Source organism: Sciurus vulgaris (assembly GCF_902686455.1).
Source record: "Sciurus vulgaris genome assembly, chromosome: 17".
NCBI classification, from domain to species: domain Eukaryota; kingdom Metazoa; phylum Chordata; class Mammalia; order Rodentia; family Sciuridae; genus Sciurus; species Sciurus vulgaris.
This window is the reverse complement of record NC_136478.1, coordinates 13,746,578-13,765,330: the sequence shown is the minus strand read 5'-3', so window position 1 is coordinate 13,765,330 and position 18,753 is coordinate 13,746,578. Positions and strand designations below refer to the sequence as shown.

At 39.3% G+C, this 18,753-nt stretch overlaps 1 protein-coding gene across 1 annotated transcript in view; it reads right to left on the bottom strand.

Annotated features, from left to right (window-relative positions):
- The window catches only part of IST1 (IST1 factor associated with ESCRT-III), a 33,105-nt gene that overhangs the window by 5,695 nt on the left and 8,657 nt on the right, over positions 1 to 18,753 (bottom strand). Inside the window, exons 2-6 of the mRNA XM_079117252.1 lie at positions 5,786 to 5,888; positions 4,821 to 5,001; positions 4,323 to 4,410; positions 1,272 to 1,355; positions 642 to 752 (exon numbers count right to left, since the gene is read on the bottom strand). Of these exons, the coding sequence (XP_078973378.1) occupies positions 642 to 752; positions 1,272 to 1,355; positions 4,323 to 4,410; positions 4,821 to 5,001; positions 5,786 to 5,873 (552 nt within the window). The 5' untranslated portion in view covers positions 5,874 to 5,888. The remainder of the gene's footprint in view (positions 1 to 641; positions 753 to 1,271; positions 1,356 to 4,322; positions 4,411 to 4,820; positions 5,002 to 5,785; positions 5,889 to 18,753) is intronic.

Here is an 18,753-nt window from a genome sequence, read left to right as displayed (position 1 = left end):
AGATGTCGAAGCAGCACACGAGAGGTTCTACCTCATCCCTCTGACCTTAACTGCTGAATGATTATTTTCAATGAAAAATTATGTATTTCAAATAACCCAAAAGGAGACATTTTGCCAACAGACTGGTGTGTAGAACTGGGTCACATTATCTACTCCAGTGACCTGATCCCACCACTGAGGTTTCTCCAGCCAGTGGCATAGCTGAATGATTATTTGCATGTTCACCTTCCTCTACTGTAAGCCTTTCAGGACAAAGAACTTGTTTTTATACATCTTTGTATTGTATTCTCAGCTTTCTGTATACTATCTGGCACATGATGGGCACAATAAATGAACTATTTAGGTCTTAGGTATTTTTTTGCTATCTACAGGGGGGTTCTCAATTCCTTCAAGTTCACTAAAAAGCCATTTTACATTTGTATCAAGGTTTGTGTCTTTTTCAAAGTGCTATCAAAGTCATTTATCTAATCTGATCCTTAAGAATCTTGGGAGTTATGCGGGCAGCTGTTATGCAAAATGCAACTAACAAAACAAAGGCTTAAACTCACCCCAACTTTAGTTAGTACAAAGAACACCCCCCCCCCCCCCAAAGAAAGTCATATCTAGAGACTCATGTTCACTGCACTCTGGGATAAACTTACCATGACCACAGAGTCAGGTTCATAGGGTACATTGTAATTCTTGGCTATTTCAATAAGGTATCTCTCCACCAGGATTTTGGGTGGGGCTTCCACACTCAGTTTGTGCATTAGCTGTAAGCAGAATTCCCAGGGTTAAGGAGCATCTATAACAAATCAACCTAATCCTAATCTGTCACACTTAATTTCTCTCATTTTATGGGTAAAATTAAAAAAGAATCAATAAATGATTATTTTCAGAATCACAAGGCACACTACAGGACACGTGTTTCAATTATCTGTTTACATTACCCAAACACCAAAAAATCTTAACACTACTCACCTTCCACATTTCAATTCATCCAACCCTTCTTTCAACCTCACACCCTACCTTCACAACTCACAAGGGGCACAAAAGGTGGGGAAGAGGGGTTAGATCAAGAATGACAGAGGGCATCATAATCAGTTGCTGGATAGGAGGAAGAAGCAGACTACACTGCCAGCTGCACAGGCTTCCTTCATATCCTCACTATGAAATGTGCAACCTCTACTAACTCAGCCACGCAGTGGTACCACCAGAGTAACTACAGGTAATAAAATAACTTGATCCCATCACACACGCATTGCTTCACATTTACCAAGTATGTTCATTACCCTGTCATTCACGGTTCCAATCTGGTTGGTCCTACATAACTTGCCATATTCCTTGCTATACTTGGCACAGAGCTGATCAGCAACCTGTAGAGAAAAAATATGATGAAATAAAAACCAATCTACTCCTATAAACTGCTTCAAGTTTCCCTCTATCAACAGTAAACATGTTTCCAAACAAGATTTCCAAAAAACCGAGGTCTGCAATGGCTTAAGTACACATGAATTAGTTTATCCATCCATCCAGTGAGCAGTAACCAAGTGCCAAACACTAAGTATTATGATATGCACTATAAATACAGTGGTGAACAAAAAACAGACACTGTTCATATTTTTTATAGTCTTACAGTCAATCAAATAATCACACAAAGGTACAACTGTAGCTGTGGAAGTGCTATTGAGGCAAAGTACACTATCTATCACCACCTTCTAACAGGAGATTCAGATCCAATCAGAAAAGTCAGGTGAGGCTGGACAAAGATGTGATGTTTTACTAACCAAACATGGGTTAAGGAGGGAAAACCAAAAGTTGGCTGGAGGCTATGTATTTTTTGGTTAAAATCAAAAGTTAAGAAAGGAAGAAAGAGTATTCTAGGAAATGAAAAAAGGATGTGCAGAGTCCTCCTGTTGATAGAACATGGCTAATACTCAAGACTGAAATAAAGCCAGTGAGATTCTCCTACTGAGTCCAAATTGAGTAAGTTAAGAAATGAAGTAAGGAAGTCAGCTGGGAGCAAGACAATGCAGGGTCACATAGGTCACAATCATGCAGTTTAAGGCTGGAGTTGTGGCTCAGTGGTAGAGCGCTTGCCTAGCATGTGTGAGAAACTGGGTTTAATTGTCAACACCACATAAAAAATAAATAAAATGAAGTTATTTTTTTAAAATGCCATTTTGTTTCTATCAAAGACAAAACAGAAAGCTACTGGAGAACTTTAAAGCTCTCATGTAGCTTTTGAACAAAACATATTGGTTGCTCAGATGGAATGGTGAATTGAGTAAAGAAAGTCAAAGTAGGTATGTGAAAAATACGTAAAAATCATGCCAGGCATGGGGTGCATCCTATAACACCAGTTACTCAGGAGGCAGAAGCATGAAGATCCCAAGTTTAAGGCCAGTGTGGGCAACTTAGTGAGACCCTATCTCAAAATGAAAAACATTTTTAAAAAGTGGGGTGGCAGAAGGTGGGGAAAGCCTGGAGATGAATTGTTCTGTATGCACTAAGCAAGGGGTTCAATTCCCAGGATAGAAAAAACACATAGCCTCCAGCCAAGCACAGTGGGCACATCTGTAATCCAAAGAATTTGAGAGGCTAAGGTAGGGAGATCACAAGTCTGAGGCCAGCCTCAGCAATTTAGCAAGAATCTGTCCCAAAATAAAATTAAAGGAAACAAAAAAAAAAAAAAAAGGGCTGGGGATGTAGGTCAGAGGTAGAATGCTCCTAGGTTCAATCCCCACTACGACCCATTCCCTTTCAAAAAAAGCCTCAACTGCAAAATACAGTAAATCAAGAAACTTAAACTTGAAGGAAACAAACATGATAAAAAGAAGTTAAAGAAAGTATAATCAATATCCTTAGGCTAGGCATGGTGGCACACACCTGTAATCCAGCAACTCAAAAATCCGAAGCAGGAGGATCACAATATGAGGCCAGTCTCTACGATTTAGACCCTCTCTCAAAAAATAAAAAAGGGATGGGGGTGTAGCTTGGTAGTAGAGTGTCCCTGGGTTTCATCCCCAGTACCAATGGGGGTGGGGCTATATGTATATTTAGCTATCTTTAAAGAGTTAGAAGACATTGTAACCACGAAACAAAACAAAAACTACAGAAATATTCAGAGTATTAAAACTCCTAAAAAAAACATAGAAGTGAAAAAAACATAGAAGATAGAGAAATCTCAACAGATTGGTTGGGTGATAAGATTCAGATAATATCCTAAGAAATAAATAAAAAGGCCAAAGTGCAGAGAACAGAAAATAACTCAACTGAATTTATATCCTAGCAGTTACTACTTTTTCCATGTTTTGATAAACAATTTTTTGGTTAATCTGTCTCATGCATTAGATTCTATGCTACAAGAGTATGGCTGTGGGCTAGGGAGATAGCTCAGTTGGTAGAGTGCTTGCCTCGCAAGCACAAGGCCCTGGGTTCAATCCCCAGGACCGCAAAAAAAAAAAAAAAAAGTATGGCTGTTGGGCTGGAAATGTAGCTCAGTGGTAGAGTGCTTGCTCAGGGTAACACAAAGGCCCTGAGTTGATCCCCAGCGCGCGCGCACACACACACGGCTGGTGTCATATTTTGCTCACTACAGTTATCCCCAATGCTTGCTTAGCTTATAATATATGTTCAAAGACTATTTATGGATTAATGAGTGAACCAAAAGTTCTGTTATCTTATGTCAATTTCATTTTAACTTTACTGGTTTACAGGCATATAAGAACTTTTCTAGGGGCTGGGGGTGTAGTTCAGTGATAGAGTATTTGCCTGGCATGCCTCATGCCCTGGGTTCAATCTCGAGCACATAAAAAGAAAACACACACAAACCTTTTTCTATTTGTGTAAGATTAAAAAACATTATAACAAAAATAAGACAAAACTGAAGGTACACAGAACTTTGTTCCTTAAAAATCTTACTCAAACTTGCAAGACAATGTTCTACCCTATGACATAGGCCTGAAAAAGAGAAACAATTTTACAAAGCCTGTTTCAAAAGAAGCAAGGGTAAAAAAATGCCTGGTCAAATAAGCAGAAGTGACTTAAGTGACTTCTGTTAACCAGCCTCTCTCTTTTTTTTTTTTTTTTCCGTAGTATTGGAAACTGAACCCAGGACCTTGCACATACTAGGTGTGTACTCTACCATTAATCTACACTCCCAGACCCTCTTTCTTTTTCTTTTTTAAAAATTTAAGACAGGGTCTTGGTAAATTCCCAGGCTGGCCTCAAACTTGCAATTCTCCTGCCTCAGCCTCCCAAGTAGCTGGGATTACTGGCATGCTAACCAACGTTTTTCACAATATGAAAAACTACAGAAAACACAAACTGGTTGTACTCACTATTTTCAACTCAGCCACTTCTGACTGGAGTCGAGGAGCAGCCCAGATCAGTGTAGACACAGATTCGGCCAAACCAGAATCTAGCTCCCTAATTGAGGAAAAAGTTAATATAATTTCGTATTTTTTAAGAGCAAAAAAACCCTTAGCCTTTATATGATAAACTTGTTAGCCTTCAAGGTTACTTTATGAATCTCACTGAATTCTCCTAATAACTAGACTTCTGGCCATTTCATTACCTAATTTTACTTTTGGGGAAACACCAATGTCACAACATCAGGAAATGGATGGGCCAAAACTTAAACCTCTCAATTTCAGTATCTTTATTTTATAAGTTACCTACATTTAAATCATACCTTCAAGTGAATAATAAGAAAAGATCTTTGGATATATGAAATAGCTGACTAGTGCCAGCCTATTCATGTACATGAAGAAAGAGACCAATATTACTTCAATCTCAAATTCCAGAGGTGATTTAGTCTATGAATGGAAGAATCTTACTTCATAGACTGGATGAGGCCAAACCGAGCCAGCAGCAGGTCACAGTACAGCTCCAGGATCTCCATGGCCTCCACGAGGTAGTCTTCCCGGATAATGTGCTCCACACGGATCCGAGCTCTCTCATCTTTCCCAGCAGCCAGATAGTCAGCAATCTCCTTCCTTGCTTTCTGGGCCAGTTCCGCTAAGGTACAAATCCCACTGCAGTCACACAATAGTAATGCACTGGCAACTGGACTATAAGCAGACATTTTCCCCAACAGAGAACTGGGTGTTTCCACTATATCCTAGTTCATACTCCCTTAGCAAATCTAATCCCACCTCATCTACTTCTACCTTAACTCCTCTAGAATTTGCTACTGTGTAGGTAAGAATACAGCACACCCTGACATTTCCAACTCAGGATTCACATTACCTATTCCATTCCAATAGAGTACAGTTCTCCCTCAGTATCCAAAGGGAACTGGTTTCAGAACACCCCATGGATACCAAAATCCAAGGATGCTCAGGTTCATTATATAAAATGGTATATTTGCATATAACCTATGCACATCCTCCTATATGCTTTAAGTTTTCTCTAGATTATTATAATCCCTAATGCAATGTAAATGCTGTTAATAGTTGCTATAATGTATTGTTTATGGAGAAATGACAGGAAAGAAGGTCTATACATGTTAGTTATAGATGTAATTTTTTCCTTTGAAAAATTCTGATCTGCAGTTGGCTGAATCCACAAATGTGGAATCCAAGGCTCTGAAACCATGAACATGAAGAGTCTACTGTACATCCCTTCCCTGCAACCAAGTGATTCAGTCTAACTAGTCACAAAAGGCATAGATATGGCTAAAGCTTAAAAGATGAGCCACCGGAGATTTCATAATACTGGCCAGAAAGACTCAGTACCAGTGTACTGACACCTGGAGTTGTATTCTGGGAAAGTAAAGGTAAGGCAAGCATGTACTACTCACTTTTTTTTTTCTCCAGTAGTTTAAGACGATTTATGACTAATCTCAAATTGACTCGTAAACGCTCAGCTTTAAATCCAGAGCCCAGCATGCTGTACCGTTCCTCCTGGAAAAAGAAGCATCACAGTAACTATTTTGAATCAAAATTAGTTCCGGAACTAACGCCACTTAGAGATGGAATATTTGACACACTAAACCAGAGAGTTTCTTTTTTCTTTTTGGTTTTATGGACTAAACCCAGGGCTTCACAAGTGCTAAGCATATGCTCTATCATTGAGCTACATCTTGAACCCCCAGAGTGTTTTTCTAATACAGGAAATGACATGATCTAAATGACATTTTTACACATCACTTTGATTGTTATGGAGAAAACTGATTAAAAGAGGATAATATTGAGAGCAGGGGATCAATGAATATACTATAGTCCAGGAAGAGATATTAATAACTTGAAACCAAGCAGTAAGCAGTGGCAGTAACAGAAGCAATTGGATTTGAAATCTATTTTAAGGGCAGAGCTGAAAGAACCAGTGACACATAAAATGAGTATCTAGGTAGTGCATGGGAATGGGGTCATAAAAAGACAAGGAAGCAGGAAGGCCACCTGCTTCTCCCCTAAACACCAGCACCCACGGGTGGTAATCAGCAAAGATTATCAAACTTAGGCCCCAAATTCAAAGAGAATCTCTTCCTAAATCCTCAAAGCCTGCTACTAGATATTCTCTTCCTAATTCCTCAAATCCTGCTACTAAATCTCAGTCTTTGGGAAAAAGCTGTGCCCAAAATATCACTGAAATGTCCTTAATATCCACTAATGTATAGTTATACAAAGGGTCAAAAGTCCAAGACAGGGCTGGGGTTGTGGCTCAGTGGTAGAGCACTTGCCTAGCATCTGTGAGGCACTGGGTTCAATTCTCACCACCACATATAAATAAGTAAATAAAATAAAGGTCTATCAACAACTAACAACAACAAACAAAATTCAAGACAAAAAAATGTGCACTTCGAAATTCCACAACAAAAGAATATTTACCAAGAATTTAATTAAACAGCAGAGTTACAGTCAATAAAACCATCCCTGCCACACACTCATAAGATGTCAGGTGGACCACTGTACACTGACTACTGGGCATGCCATTTCAAGACAACACGATTGCTATTTTTCTCACTTTTAATTCTATACTCAAACTTCAAAACATGTAATCTCCAAACAAAAGCTGGGTCTAACAAAGTAACTGAAGAACAGATAAGTCGAGAGATCAAATATAAGAATGCTAGGAATAGTACTTATCTATTTGTACAAAAACCACTAATAGAAGACAGATGTATTTCTCATTGTGAAACTGTCTCCAGAAGCCTTTACACTACATTTAATAATTAACTCAAGTCCCAGTGTAAAGGAGGGCTTGTATGTTACAAAGTATCTCTAATTCACTATGATGAATTATGTTCAGTCTCTTCAGTAAATATTTACTGATTCTGGCGAGGTGCTAAACATAAAAAGTAAAAATAAGGTATAGTTCCCATCTTCAAGCGTAACTGGTATTATACTGGGGGAAAGAAGGGAGAAGCTAAGAAAATCCAGCAATTACAATGCTGTTTCATAAGGACTAAAATTCTAAAATTTCTCAATTGGGAGCAATTTTGTACCCTAAAGGACATCCAGCAATGACTGGAGACATTTTGATTCATCTGCAACTGAATTGTTTCTTGCTACTGGCAGCTAGCAGGTAGAGGCCTGGGATGCTATTAAACAAATTACAATGAAAAGGACTGTGTCTCTACAACAAAAAAAGTTATCTGCCAAAAATGTCAATAGTACCTATTCTAGAGAAATGACCTAACATGCTTAGGTTATGAAAAGCTTTCCAGGAGAAGGCAAAGCCAAAACAAAGTCCTGAAAGACAAACAAGATATCTGTAAGGACAGTGTGAATATTCCAAGAAGAGGGAACAATGCATGTAAAATCCTAGGTACCAGATGTAACGTACAAAGTTGCTCCCCCGCCCTTTCTGTTGCAGGCATTTTCCCCGCCTCCCAACTACTGTCAGTCTGTGAACATCCTAGCTAGCTACTGGTTCACAGTAGACTTGCAAGTATCCTTCTCCGTTATTGGTCCCGTTAGCCTGGCAGAATGCAACTGCTTCACGGTAGCTACCCTGCTATCTTTTCTCTCTTGCTTTTCTCTCCCCGACTTGCTTTCTTTCTCCTCCTCACTTTCCACTCTCTCTAGCGCGCACCCTTTCTCTTTCCTTTCTCTTTTCCTCTCCTTTTCTCTCTTATCCTGCAGGGAGACACTTTGTTTGCTTAATAAACTCCCTTATGTGATTTCCTGTGTCCGGCATGGTTTCCGTGGGATCCCTTACATTGGTGCTGTTACTCAGATGGGATCTTCCACTGCTCTTAAGTGAGTGGAACCCCATCTGAGCCCCAGTGCCCCCCGGACACAGCCCCACCTTCCATTCGCCCAGACGCTCAGCTTTTTGCATGCAGCACCGGACTTCAGATTGGTAAGTTCCCTTAGACGGGTCCCCACTCTAGAACAAACACACCTCTGCTGACCTGAGAAGCGACCGTCGAGTGTCTGGGGCTCTCGAGGTGGCTGAGGGGTAGGGGTACCCCCAGCCACAACTTTTATAGTTATGGCTGGCCCCTATAGTCAGTCTTATCTGCCGGGTGGATTCCTGATTTTATGGTGGAGATTCTCTCTCAGGGTTGAGGCTCATCTTGCACTTGCGCACTCGCACTCAAAAACCCTGATATCAGGTCCTCAACTCTTCTCTGCTTTTGCCTGGCCCCCCATTGATGTTTGTGTGACAACACCATCTATATGCTGTCTTCTGTCTCCAGTCGACTACTCTGTGGCCTCAGGACACTGGGGCACAGACTCAGCTGTATCAGTCCCCACCATGGAATCTGGGTCCTCCAATCTGGCAGATTCAACCCTGGGAACCCCTCGCCTGACTCCTGGTTTATATTTGGCCACAGTACCCTTTAGATAATCAATCTAAAATGGCCACGTACACCCTGGCCACAGACTCGGCTGTATCAGTCTCCACCATGGGACCTGGGTCCTCCAATCTGGCAGATTCAACCCTGGGAACCCTTTGCCTGACCCCCGGCTTAAAGTCATCAAAATTCGTTTGTGTAATGGCACACAGCTTCCGTGAGTGAGCAGGCAAATGGAAAGGGATTCCTTATCTTCAAGTCTCTTCCTTCTTGCTTCTTGGCTCTTCCTGCAAACTCAAACACCTCCTCCTTCTCCTCCTCTTAATCCCTCTTCCTCCTCCAACTTCAACTCAGCTATTTCTGCTTCCATTCCCTGGCCCAGTCCACCTAGTCCTCCTGCCATGAGGTCCCACATACGCCAGTGTGGAGGGAGTAACCAGCCCAACCATCAGTGGCATGTCCCAGTAAGGAGTATGACATAGCAGCCCCATTCCCCATTAAGTAGTGGGAGATAATGTTTCACAATTTTCTGCATTCAAACCTAATTGATTACTAACCAGGAAAAAGGGTTAAAATGCCCTAGGCATCAAGTTTCTGCTAGAACATTTTAGCCCCTTTCAGATCCAGATCTCAGTCAAGAGTTACACTGAAATGTAAATGGAGAAAACTAGAATGCTCAGTGGGAAACCAGTCTCAAACCCAAGGAAAAAAGTGTCCATTTTAAATTTCTCCTGGGCTGCAACTCAGAATACTTTTTCTCTCCCTTTCATCTCTTCTCTTCTCATTTTTTAATGGCCATTATCATTTTTCTTCTAGGAGTTTTGTTTTTCTTAAATGCTATATTTTTGAGCTCACAATTTTGATCCTACATACCTAGGTTAATGATTTTTGATAAGTTCTTTTTATCCAACTCTAGGGTTATTTTTGAACATCTGTTACATTGCAATGGAGATAAACATTACAAGGCCTTTACTTTTGTGTTAAATATAAGCACGCATAAAAATTAAAATTTTAAAAATGGATCCAAATACTTTTAATTCACATGATTTAAAAATTTCAATTTAAATTGGGTAAACTAATAGAAGCAAAATGTCTTTAAAATTAACTCACAAGTCTCTAGGTGGTCAAACTCATTAAATGTTGATGTTTATAAAATGTCTAACATCAATTTTTCTAGGACTTTTCTTCCACAGGAAAGAGACAGCAAATACTATTGGTACACTTGTCTGATATCTTGTTTTTTTTTTTTTTACAATAAGATGAATTAGTCGACATGTATGGAATTACTCAAATGTGTTTGTTAGAGACATCTAATTAATTTACAAAGTTATTCCATGGAGTAACATACTTAACCTTATTCTTTGTATATTAAATGTGTCATTTTCCAGGTGTACAAGCCTTTAAAGCAGAAAATTTATTGAGCTGCTATTCTCCAAATTAAACTTGTCTATAATGGTATACCTATCATTTAATGTTCCATTATAGGACCTATCATCAATAGGGTATATGTAAAATTTGTTAAACGTATTTCTAAAACTTACTGAAAGCCTGATTTGTTTAAAGGTTAAACATGAAAGCATTTTGCCACTTTGCCACACAAAAGGACAGTTAAAAGCTCTCTCAGCTTTTAATTCATGTTTTAGATATGTTAAATTGTGTTAACTAATGTTCATATACTCAAGAGTCAATATATGTAAATTTCTTAAAATAACATTTAAGAAAGAGTGTAATGCACAGTAGCAAAAAATGGGACAACAGTGATTGACATTGGGGTCTCTGACCTCATGACTTTGGACAGTGGACTTCCTTGAGAGCTACACAGAGCTCCTAATATTGCACTTTGCAGCTCTGAAACAAGTTATGTTAATGTTCTAGTCTCTGTAACTTTCCTAAAAACAAAGAATAATGCTTACATACATATATAAAGATTGCTGACATAACTCTTTAGATCTGCATTTCCATCAGAGAACAGAGTTCCATCTGATCTCAGCTTAATCTTCAAAATCTGTGTTTATGAACATTTATTTTCTAATACTCCTTTGCCCCTCACTGAACTTGAGAATTTGGTCACGCTAGTAATGGCAAAAGAGGAAAAAATTAGCTTTAGGAAAAGCCCCACCTTACCTGAGATAAGGCTCTGCCTCACAACCCTGCTGCACATTAGAATGGCTCCAAGGTAAGCCAGACTTTAACTCATTTAAAATTGTGTTCAAAATTTTGATGTTCCTCGCAAGCACAAGGCCCTGGGTTCAATCCCTAGTACCACAAAAAAAAAAAAAAAAAAAAAAAAGTTTGATGTTTGTTGTAAAGATTACTATGATCTCAAACAGGGGTTATAATGAATAACTCAGCCAAAATTCAAGATAGCTAATTGCACAAACTGAATGTTTTACTGTTTGTGATTCCATTTTGTATTTTCCTTGTAAACTCTAAGTGTTGCCTGATCAATATTTTGCAAGAAGTACTGCTTCAAGAGCGAACACTGTAAATTAACTTGGAATAGTAAGCCATCACCTATAGGACAGATAATGTAGACCCCAATTAGATAAAAAGGGGTAAATAACTATAAAGTTATAGACATTTGAAGTTAAAGCCCAGTACTCTTACTTTATGACTGGTGAGACTGGCTTGCTTGATGGTTAAGATCAAACTTAAGAGATTGAGATTAAATACAGAGGTCAAGAAAAGTCCATATTTGGGTCTTGCCCTCAAAGTCAGCCTGAACCCAGGAAACAAGAGGACTTCTCTAAGGAGCTTTGCAACTCTCAGTCACACAACCTCCTGATCAACCTCCTGTCTTGATGAGGCCACTAGAGGAAAAGCCACTCAGTGCGCACCTGCTGCAGAGGAGGGTCAAGGAAAAAGGGAGACATCCCTGGTGCTTTCAAGGGAAGCCACCTCATCAAGGAGACCCTGCCTAACCAATGGCACTAATGGAGCTATGAAGTTGCTCTTAAGTTCTCTATGAGTGACCCCTGTGGGAACGCAGCTGACTCTAACAGACAGGAACAGGTCACTTTGACCAGCATGATCTTAAACACCTAGCAAAACAGTTAAAAACAAAATATAGCCATTCTTGGGCATTTAAAAGAAATAATACTTAAATGTAACTTAAGATGTACACTTGTGTTAGCCCACTAGAATAAAGACTAAAAGCTACAAAAGAGATTCTTAGGCAAATGTGCCTGATAACTATCAAGAGAAACTGCCAGAGTGAGAAGTTTTAGTCAGTTTAAGGCCTACAGACACAAGTAGGCTTAATCTATGTTTGCTAGTATCTCTACTAAATGTTGTGTTTACATTCCTGATAACCTAGACAATGTTAAAGTTCCAAATAAAGGCCTTGTCCTCTCCAGCCTTTGCTAGGCCTTGTTATGGGAACAACTCAGTTCTAATACCCCCTGGTGAGGAATTATTGACTCTGTCATCTTTATGATATTCATTGGCATGTTACAGATTCTTCAAAATTTATATTGTATTAATCTCGTTTCGGTACTCATGTCTTTTTGTTCTTTTCTCATAGAAGCACCCACCACCAGATGCCTTTACAACCTGCTCTTCCCCAACCAGACTTCTACCATGGACCTCTCGATTAACCCGATTTCTAAAAAGGGAACTCCAAACTGCTTGCCCCACACTGCCCCCTTCCAGCTGGAAGAAGCCAGATCGGTCATCACCCCCTTTCCCTAAAGCAGTAAAGGCGTTAAGCCAGAATTGGGTACAGGCAGTTAGTGTAGAAATTGGGGATCAGTTAAATCGAGGAAAGGAAGTCCATGAAAGTCATCTGCCTCTGGAAGTCTGGAAGATGAACACTGCCCCTGGAAGAATGGACTTTTTACATCTCACCTGCAAAACCTGCCCTAGTCACTTAGGCAGGAAAGAACTAGAGAACAAAAGATTTTCTTATAAAAACAGAAAATGTAATGTACAAAGTTGCTCCCCTGCCCTTTTCGTTGCAGGCATTTTCCCCGCCTCCCAACTACTGTCAGTCTGAGAACATCCTAGCTAGCTATTGGTTCATCAGTCAGCTTCCAAGTATCTTTCTCTGTTATTGGTCCCGTTAGCCCGGCAGAATTCATCTGCTTCACAGTAGCTACCCTGCCATCTTTTCTCCCCCTGACTTGCTTTCTTTCTCCTCCTCGCTTTCCACTCTCTCTAGCGCACACCCTTTCTCTTTTCCTCTCCTTTTCTCTCTTACCCTGCAGGGAGACACTTTGTTTGCTTAATAAATTCCCTTATATGATTTCCCGTGTCCGGCGTGGTTTTCATGGGATTCCTTACACCAGAGAAGGAGGAACTTTCTGAGAGCTATATATTCAATATTGCTGAAGCATGGGATACCAGGTTTATGCTGCAACATACCTCTCCCAATAGTAACTTCAAAACCAAAATTCAACATTTATGCCAAGCATTGTAGCAGTTTCTGGGGCTAGCTAGAGCCACAGAGTACCCTTGTTCTGAAGGCATTAATAACCAGAGATAGATGGGAGAAAAAGAGTAAACACTACTCACAGGCATTTGCCCAAGATCATCCAGCAACTAGTGGCAGAGCTAAGAATAAGACTAAGTGCATCTGAAATCAAAACCCAAGTAAACCATCTTTATCGCACACTAATATATCATTTGAGGTCGAAAGAATTTTTTGGGGGGAGGGGGCAGGGTACTGGATATTGAAGAAACCAGGGGTACTTTACCACTGAGCCACATCCCCAGCCCTTTTCTTCGTTTTTATTTTGAGACAGGGTATAGCTAATTTGCTGAGGCTGGCTTTAAACTTGCAATCCTGCCTCAGCCTCCCCAGTTGCTGTGACTATGGTGGCACACACTTAACAATGTACATTTTTTACCCCCTTTAACAATTACTTACTGAATGCCTATTGTACTGTAACAGGCACTGGATACACTGGTAAGGAAAAATGGGCAGGGATACTCCCCTCAAGAGTGTATACTCACAGAAATTACACATTGGCTAACTAAAATAATAACTGTAGTCAATGCCATAATGAAATAAATGGTGGGGTTGTAGCAGCGGTAGAGGGTTTGCCTCCCATGTGTGAGGAACTGATTTCGATTCTCAGCACTGCATAAAAATAAATAAAATAAAAATCCACTGACAACTAAAAAATAAAAAAAATAAATAAATAAATAAGAAATGGTGTCTGGAGCTTAGGGCCTCAAATGCTGGCTTTGAACTCTCAATCTCCTGCATCAGCCTCCTGAGTTGCTGGGACTCACTGGGGTTGCAGGCACTCACCACCACACATGGCTCCATAAGGCAATTTTTTTAGCAGAGATTGTGGTGTGTTCTTGGCTACTGTGTTTTACAAGAGAAGCAAGATATGTGGTGTAGTTAAAGTACAGTTAAGTTTATTAGAAGACAGAAGGAGGAAAAGACACTCCCCCAAGGGAGAGACTGGATTGTCTAGAAAAGATCATTGACAACTCCCTTGCATCCCAGTTTTTATTGGGGTTAAGGGAAGTTTCCAGAGGGTTTGACGCCAAGCACCACTTCCTAACTCCTGAATGATGGTCAAATTTTAATGGATTTCTAAATTCCCATGTCTAAGTGAAACCCAGAGGGGTGAAGATTTATAATGACAATAAAATTAAACAATATGCCAAAGACCCTAAAAGCAAATTTGATCATCCTGGCCCACTCCAGTCAATTTTATCTGGAACCTGATTTCACAGACCTTGAGGCTACTGAGCTCTCCAGCCTCTGATCAGGGCAATCTATCTCTCTTACCAAAGGAGGAGTCTTGGGCAAACACTCCTCAGCCCTGTGAATAGTATACTGTTATGGGTTATGCACCAATGATCCTTTTTTTTTCTTTGGACTGGGGATAGAAACCAGGGGTGCTTTACCACTGTTATGGCTTGGATGTGAGCCACTTCCTGAGACAGGCAAAACCTTAACCATGTCCAAATTGCTAGCGACATTTATTAATTTCCTTAGTGTTATGGTTTGGATGTGAGGTACCCCACAAAAGCTCATGTGTGAGACAAAAGGTTGAGAGGAAAAATGATTGGGTTTTGAGTCTTAACCTAATCAGTGAATTCATCCCTGATGAGATTAACTGAGTGGCAGCTGGAAGCAGATAGGGTGTGGCTAGAGGAGGTGGAAATTGGGGCATGGCTTTGGAATATATATATATATATTTGTATTTAGCCAGTGGAGTTTCCCTCTGCTTCCCTCTACCACCCTCTCTTGCCATGATGTTCAGCTTCACCTTAAGCCCTGAGGAATGGAGCCGGTCTTCTATGGACTAAGACCTCTGAAACTGAGCCCTACAATAAACCTTTCCTCCTCTATAATTGTGCTGGTCAGATAATTTAGTCACGGCAGCAAAAGAGCTGACTAAAACAACCAGTGAGCTACATCCCTAGCTATTATCTTAAGTCAGAGCAGAACTTATTTTGTGTAAGTTGTTTCTTTAAAAATATGTTGGCCAGGAGCTCACCTGTAATCCCAGCAGCTCAAGAAGCTGAGGATGACTAGTCCAAAGCCAGTCCCAGTAACTTAGCAAGGCTGTAAGCAACTCAGCGAGACCCTGAGTAAATAAAAAAGGGCTGGGGATGTGGCTCACTGGTTAAGCACCCCTGGGTTCAATCCCCAGTAACAACAACAAAAAACAAAAACAAAAAACCATGTTGAGTTAGCACACAGGCTCACTCTGTAGAACTGTTTTTTGGTACCAAGCATTGCACCTAGGGTTGCTTTACCATCGAGCTACACGCTCACCTCCCCCTTTTTTGAAACAGTGATTCTGCTTAATTGCCCAGCTGGCCTCGAACTTAACACCTCAGCCTTCAGTCACTGGGATTACAAGTATGTGCCACCATACCTGGTTCAGTCTGTAGAATTAACCCCTCATTTTCCATGTTCCCACCACTCAGTATACCTGTTCTCTAGAATGAAAGAACTTTGGGTGGTGTAGAGGAAAAAGGGGTGGGAAGGGGTGGAAATGGGAAAAACAGAATGAAAAAGATGGTATTACCCTGTATATATGTATGATTACATGGTGTGAATCTACATTGTGTACAACCATAGAAATGAAAAGTTGTATCCCATTTGTGTACAATGACTCAAAATGTGTCTGTAAAAAAATTTTTAATAAAAAAATAAAGGAAAGAAATGCCACTAAAATTACTAAACCAAACGGCTCTTTCATTTTTTTCTTGTGATTTTTTTTTAATTTATTTTTATTGTAAACAAATGGGATACATGTTGTTTGTTTGTACATGAAGTAAAGGCATACCATTTGTGTAATCATACATTTATATAGGGTAATGGTGTTTGATTCATTGTTATTTTTCCCTCCCCCCCATCCCTCTTTTCCCTCTATACAGTCCCTCCTTCCTCCATTCTTGCCCCCCTCCCATCCCCCATTATGTGTCATCATCCGCTTATGAGCGTGATCATTCGTCCTTTGGTTTTTTGAGATTAGCTTATCTCAGCATGATATTCTCCAATTTCATCCATTTGCCTGCAAATGCCATAATTTTATCATTCTCTATGGCTGAGTAATATTCCATCGTATATATATACCACAGTTTCTTTATCCATTCATCAATTGAAGGACATCTAGATTGGTTCCACAATCTGGCTATTGTGAATTGCCAGAATATGGCTATGAACATCGATGTGGCTGTATCTCTGTAGTATGCTGATTTTAAGTCCTTTGGGTATAGCTGAGTCAAATGGTGGTTCCATTCCAAGCTTTCTGAGGAATCTCTGCACTGCTTTCCAGAGTGGCTACACTAATTTGCAACCATACCAGCAATGTATGACTGTACATTTTTCCCCACATCCTCACCAACACCTATTGTTGCTTGTTTTCTTGATAATCGCCATTCTAATTGGGGTGAGATGGAATCTTAGGGTAGTTTTCATTTGCATTTCTCTTATTACTAGAGATGGTGAACATTTTTTCATATATCTGTTGATTGCTTGTAGATCTTCTTCTGTGAAGTGTCTGTTCATTTCCTTAGCCCATGTGTTGATTGGATTATTTGTATTCTTCCTGTAGAGTTTTTTTAGTTCTTTATATATTCTGGAAATTAGTGCTTTATCTGAAGTATGAGTGGCAAATATTTTCTCCCACTCTGTAGTTCTCTCTTCACATTGCTGATAGTTTCCTTTGCTGAGAGGAAGGTTTTAGTTTGAATCTATACCAGTTATTGATTCTTGCTTTCATTTCTTGTGCTATGGGAGTCCTGTTAAGAAAGTCTGATCCTAAGCCGATATGTTGAAGATTTGGACCTACTTTTTCTTCTATAAGATGAAGGGTCTCTGGTCTGATTCCAAGGTCTTTGATCCATTTTGAGTTTTGTGCAGGGTGAGAGAAAGGGGTTTAGTTTCATTCTGCTGCATATGGATTTCCAGTTTTCCCAGCACCATTTGTTGAAGAGACTATCTTTTCTCCATTGCATATTTTTGGCCCCTTTGTCTAGTATGAGAAAATTGTATTTATTTGGGTTTGTGTCCATGTCCTCTATTCTGTACCACTGATCTACCTGTCTATTTTGGTGCCCATACCATGCCGTTTTTGTTACTATCGCTTTGTAGTATAGCTGAAGTTCTGGTATTGCAATACCCCCTACTTCACTCTTCCTGCTAAGGATTGCTTTAGCTATTCTGGGTTTCTTATCTTCCAGATGAATTTCATGATTGCTTGCTCTATTTCTGTAACGTACATCATTGGGATTTTAATTGGAATTGCACTGAATGTGTATAGCACTTTGATAGTATGGCCATTTTGACAATATTAATTCTGCCTGTGATTTTTTAAAATTGATTTCTCATAGTGTTTTTATTTGCTCTTTAATGTTTTAAGTAAAGAAAAATTAAATTTAAAATCATTAGCAAAAAAAAAAAAAAGTATACCTGTTCTCTTATCTATTTGACTTCTACAGTTACCTGCTTGGAAACTGTTTCAAAGATAAAAGATAAAAAGAATTAGGGGTCTAACAGAGTTACAAGTTATGATAGAAAAATGTAGAAATTTCTGTGTGGTGAAGTAAAGTCTATGTGGAATCCGGAAGTATCAATTTTATGATGTGTTAGTACTTGGAAGACAAAACTTTAGTCTTATCTGTATTTTAAATATTATCCAGGGGCTTAAAAACATACATTTTGGTGTGATTGTAGATCAGTAGTAAAGCATGAGGCACTGGGTTCAATTCTCAACACCGCATACAAATAAATAAAATAAAGGTTCGTCAACCACAAAAAAAAATACTTAAAAAAACCAACACATACACTTTGACCTAGTAATTCTACTCCTAGGAACCTAACCTTAAAGGAATGTCAGTTTCATAAGCAGATTTTTATATGAAAATAATTACTACATTTTAAGAATGACAATTATGAAATATATGAATGAACTAATATGATCAATTGAACAAATTACAACATATTTATGATGGAATTTTACATGACTATTAAAATACTTTTAAAAAACATTTACTGATCTGGGAATATATCAATGATAATTTAAAAAGAAAGTTGTAAATATGACTTCAAATTTAAGATAACTAAATATCCATCAAAAAAGATTAGACTTTCTTAAAAAAGGAATGGGCTGAGGATGTACCTCAGTGGTAGAGTGCCTGCCTAGCAGGACCCAAGTCAATCACCCACCACATGCACACGCACACACACGTGAAATCATTCCTATATGTAAACACCCCCCCCCCTTTTTTTTGTACCAGGGATTGAACCCAGGGGTACTTAACCACTGAGCCACATTCCCAGCCCTTTTTGTGTTTTATTTAGAGACAGGGTTTCACCAAGCTGCTTAGGGTCTTACTAAGTTGCTGAGGCTATCTGAACTTGTGATCCTCCTGCTTCAGCCTCCTAAGCTGCTGTGATTATAGGAGTGCACCAAGCTTATATAAACCCTTTTTAAATCCCATGAATCAGGGCTAACATAAAGACAATGCTAAACCCACATCTACTTCAAATAGCATTTAATTTGGAATTTCTACCAAAAGAATAATAAAAATGAAATTCATTTGCTATT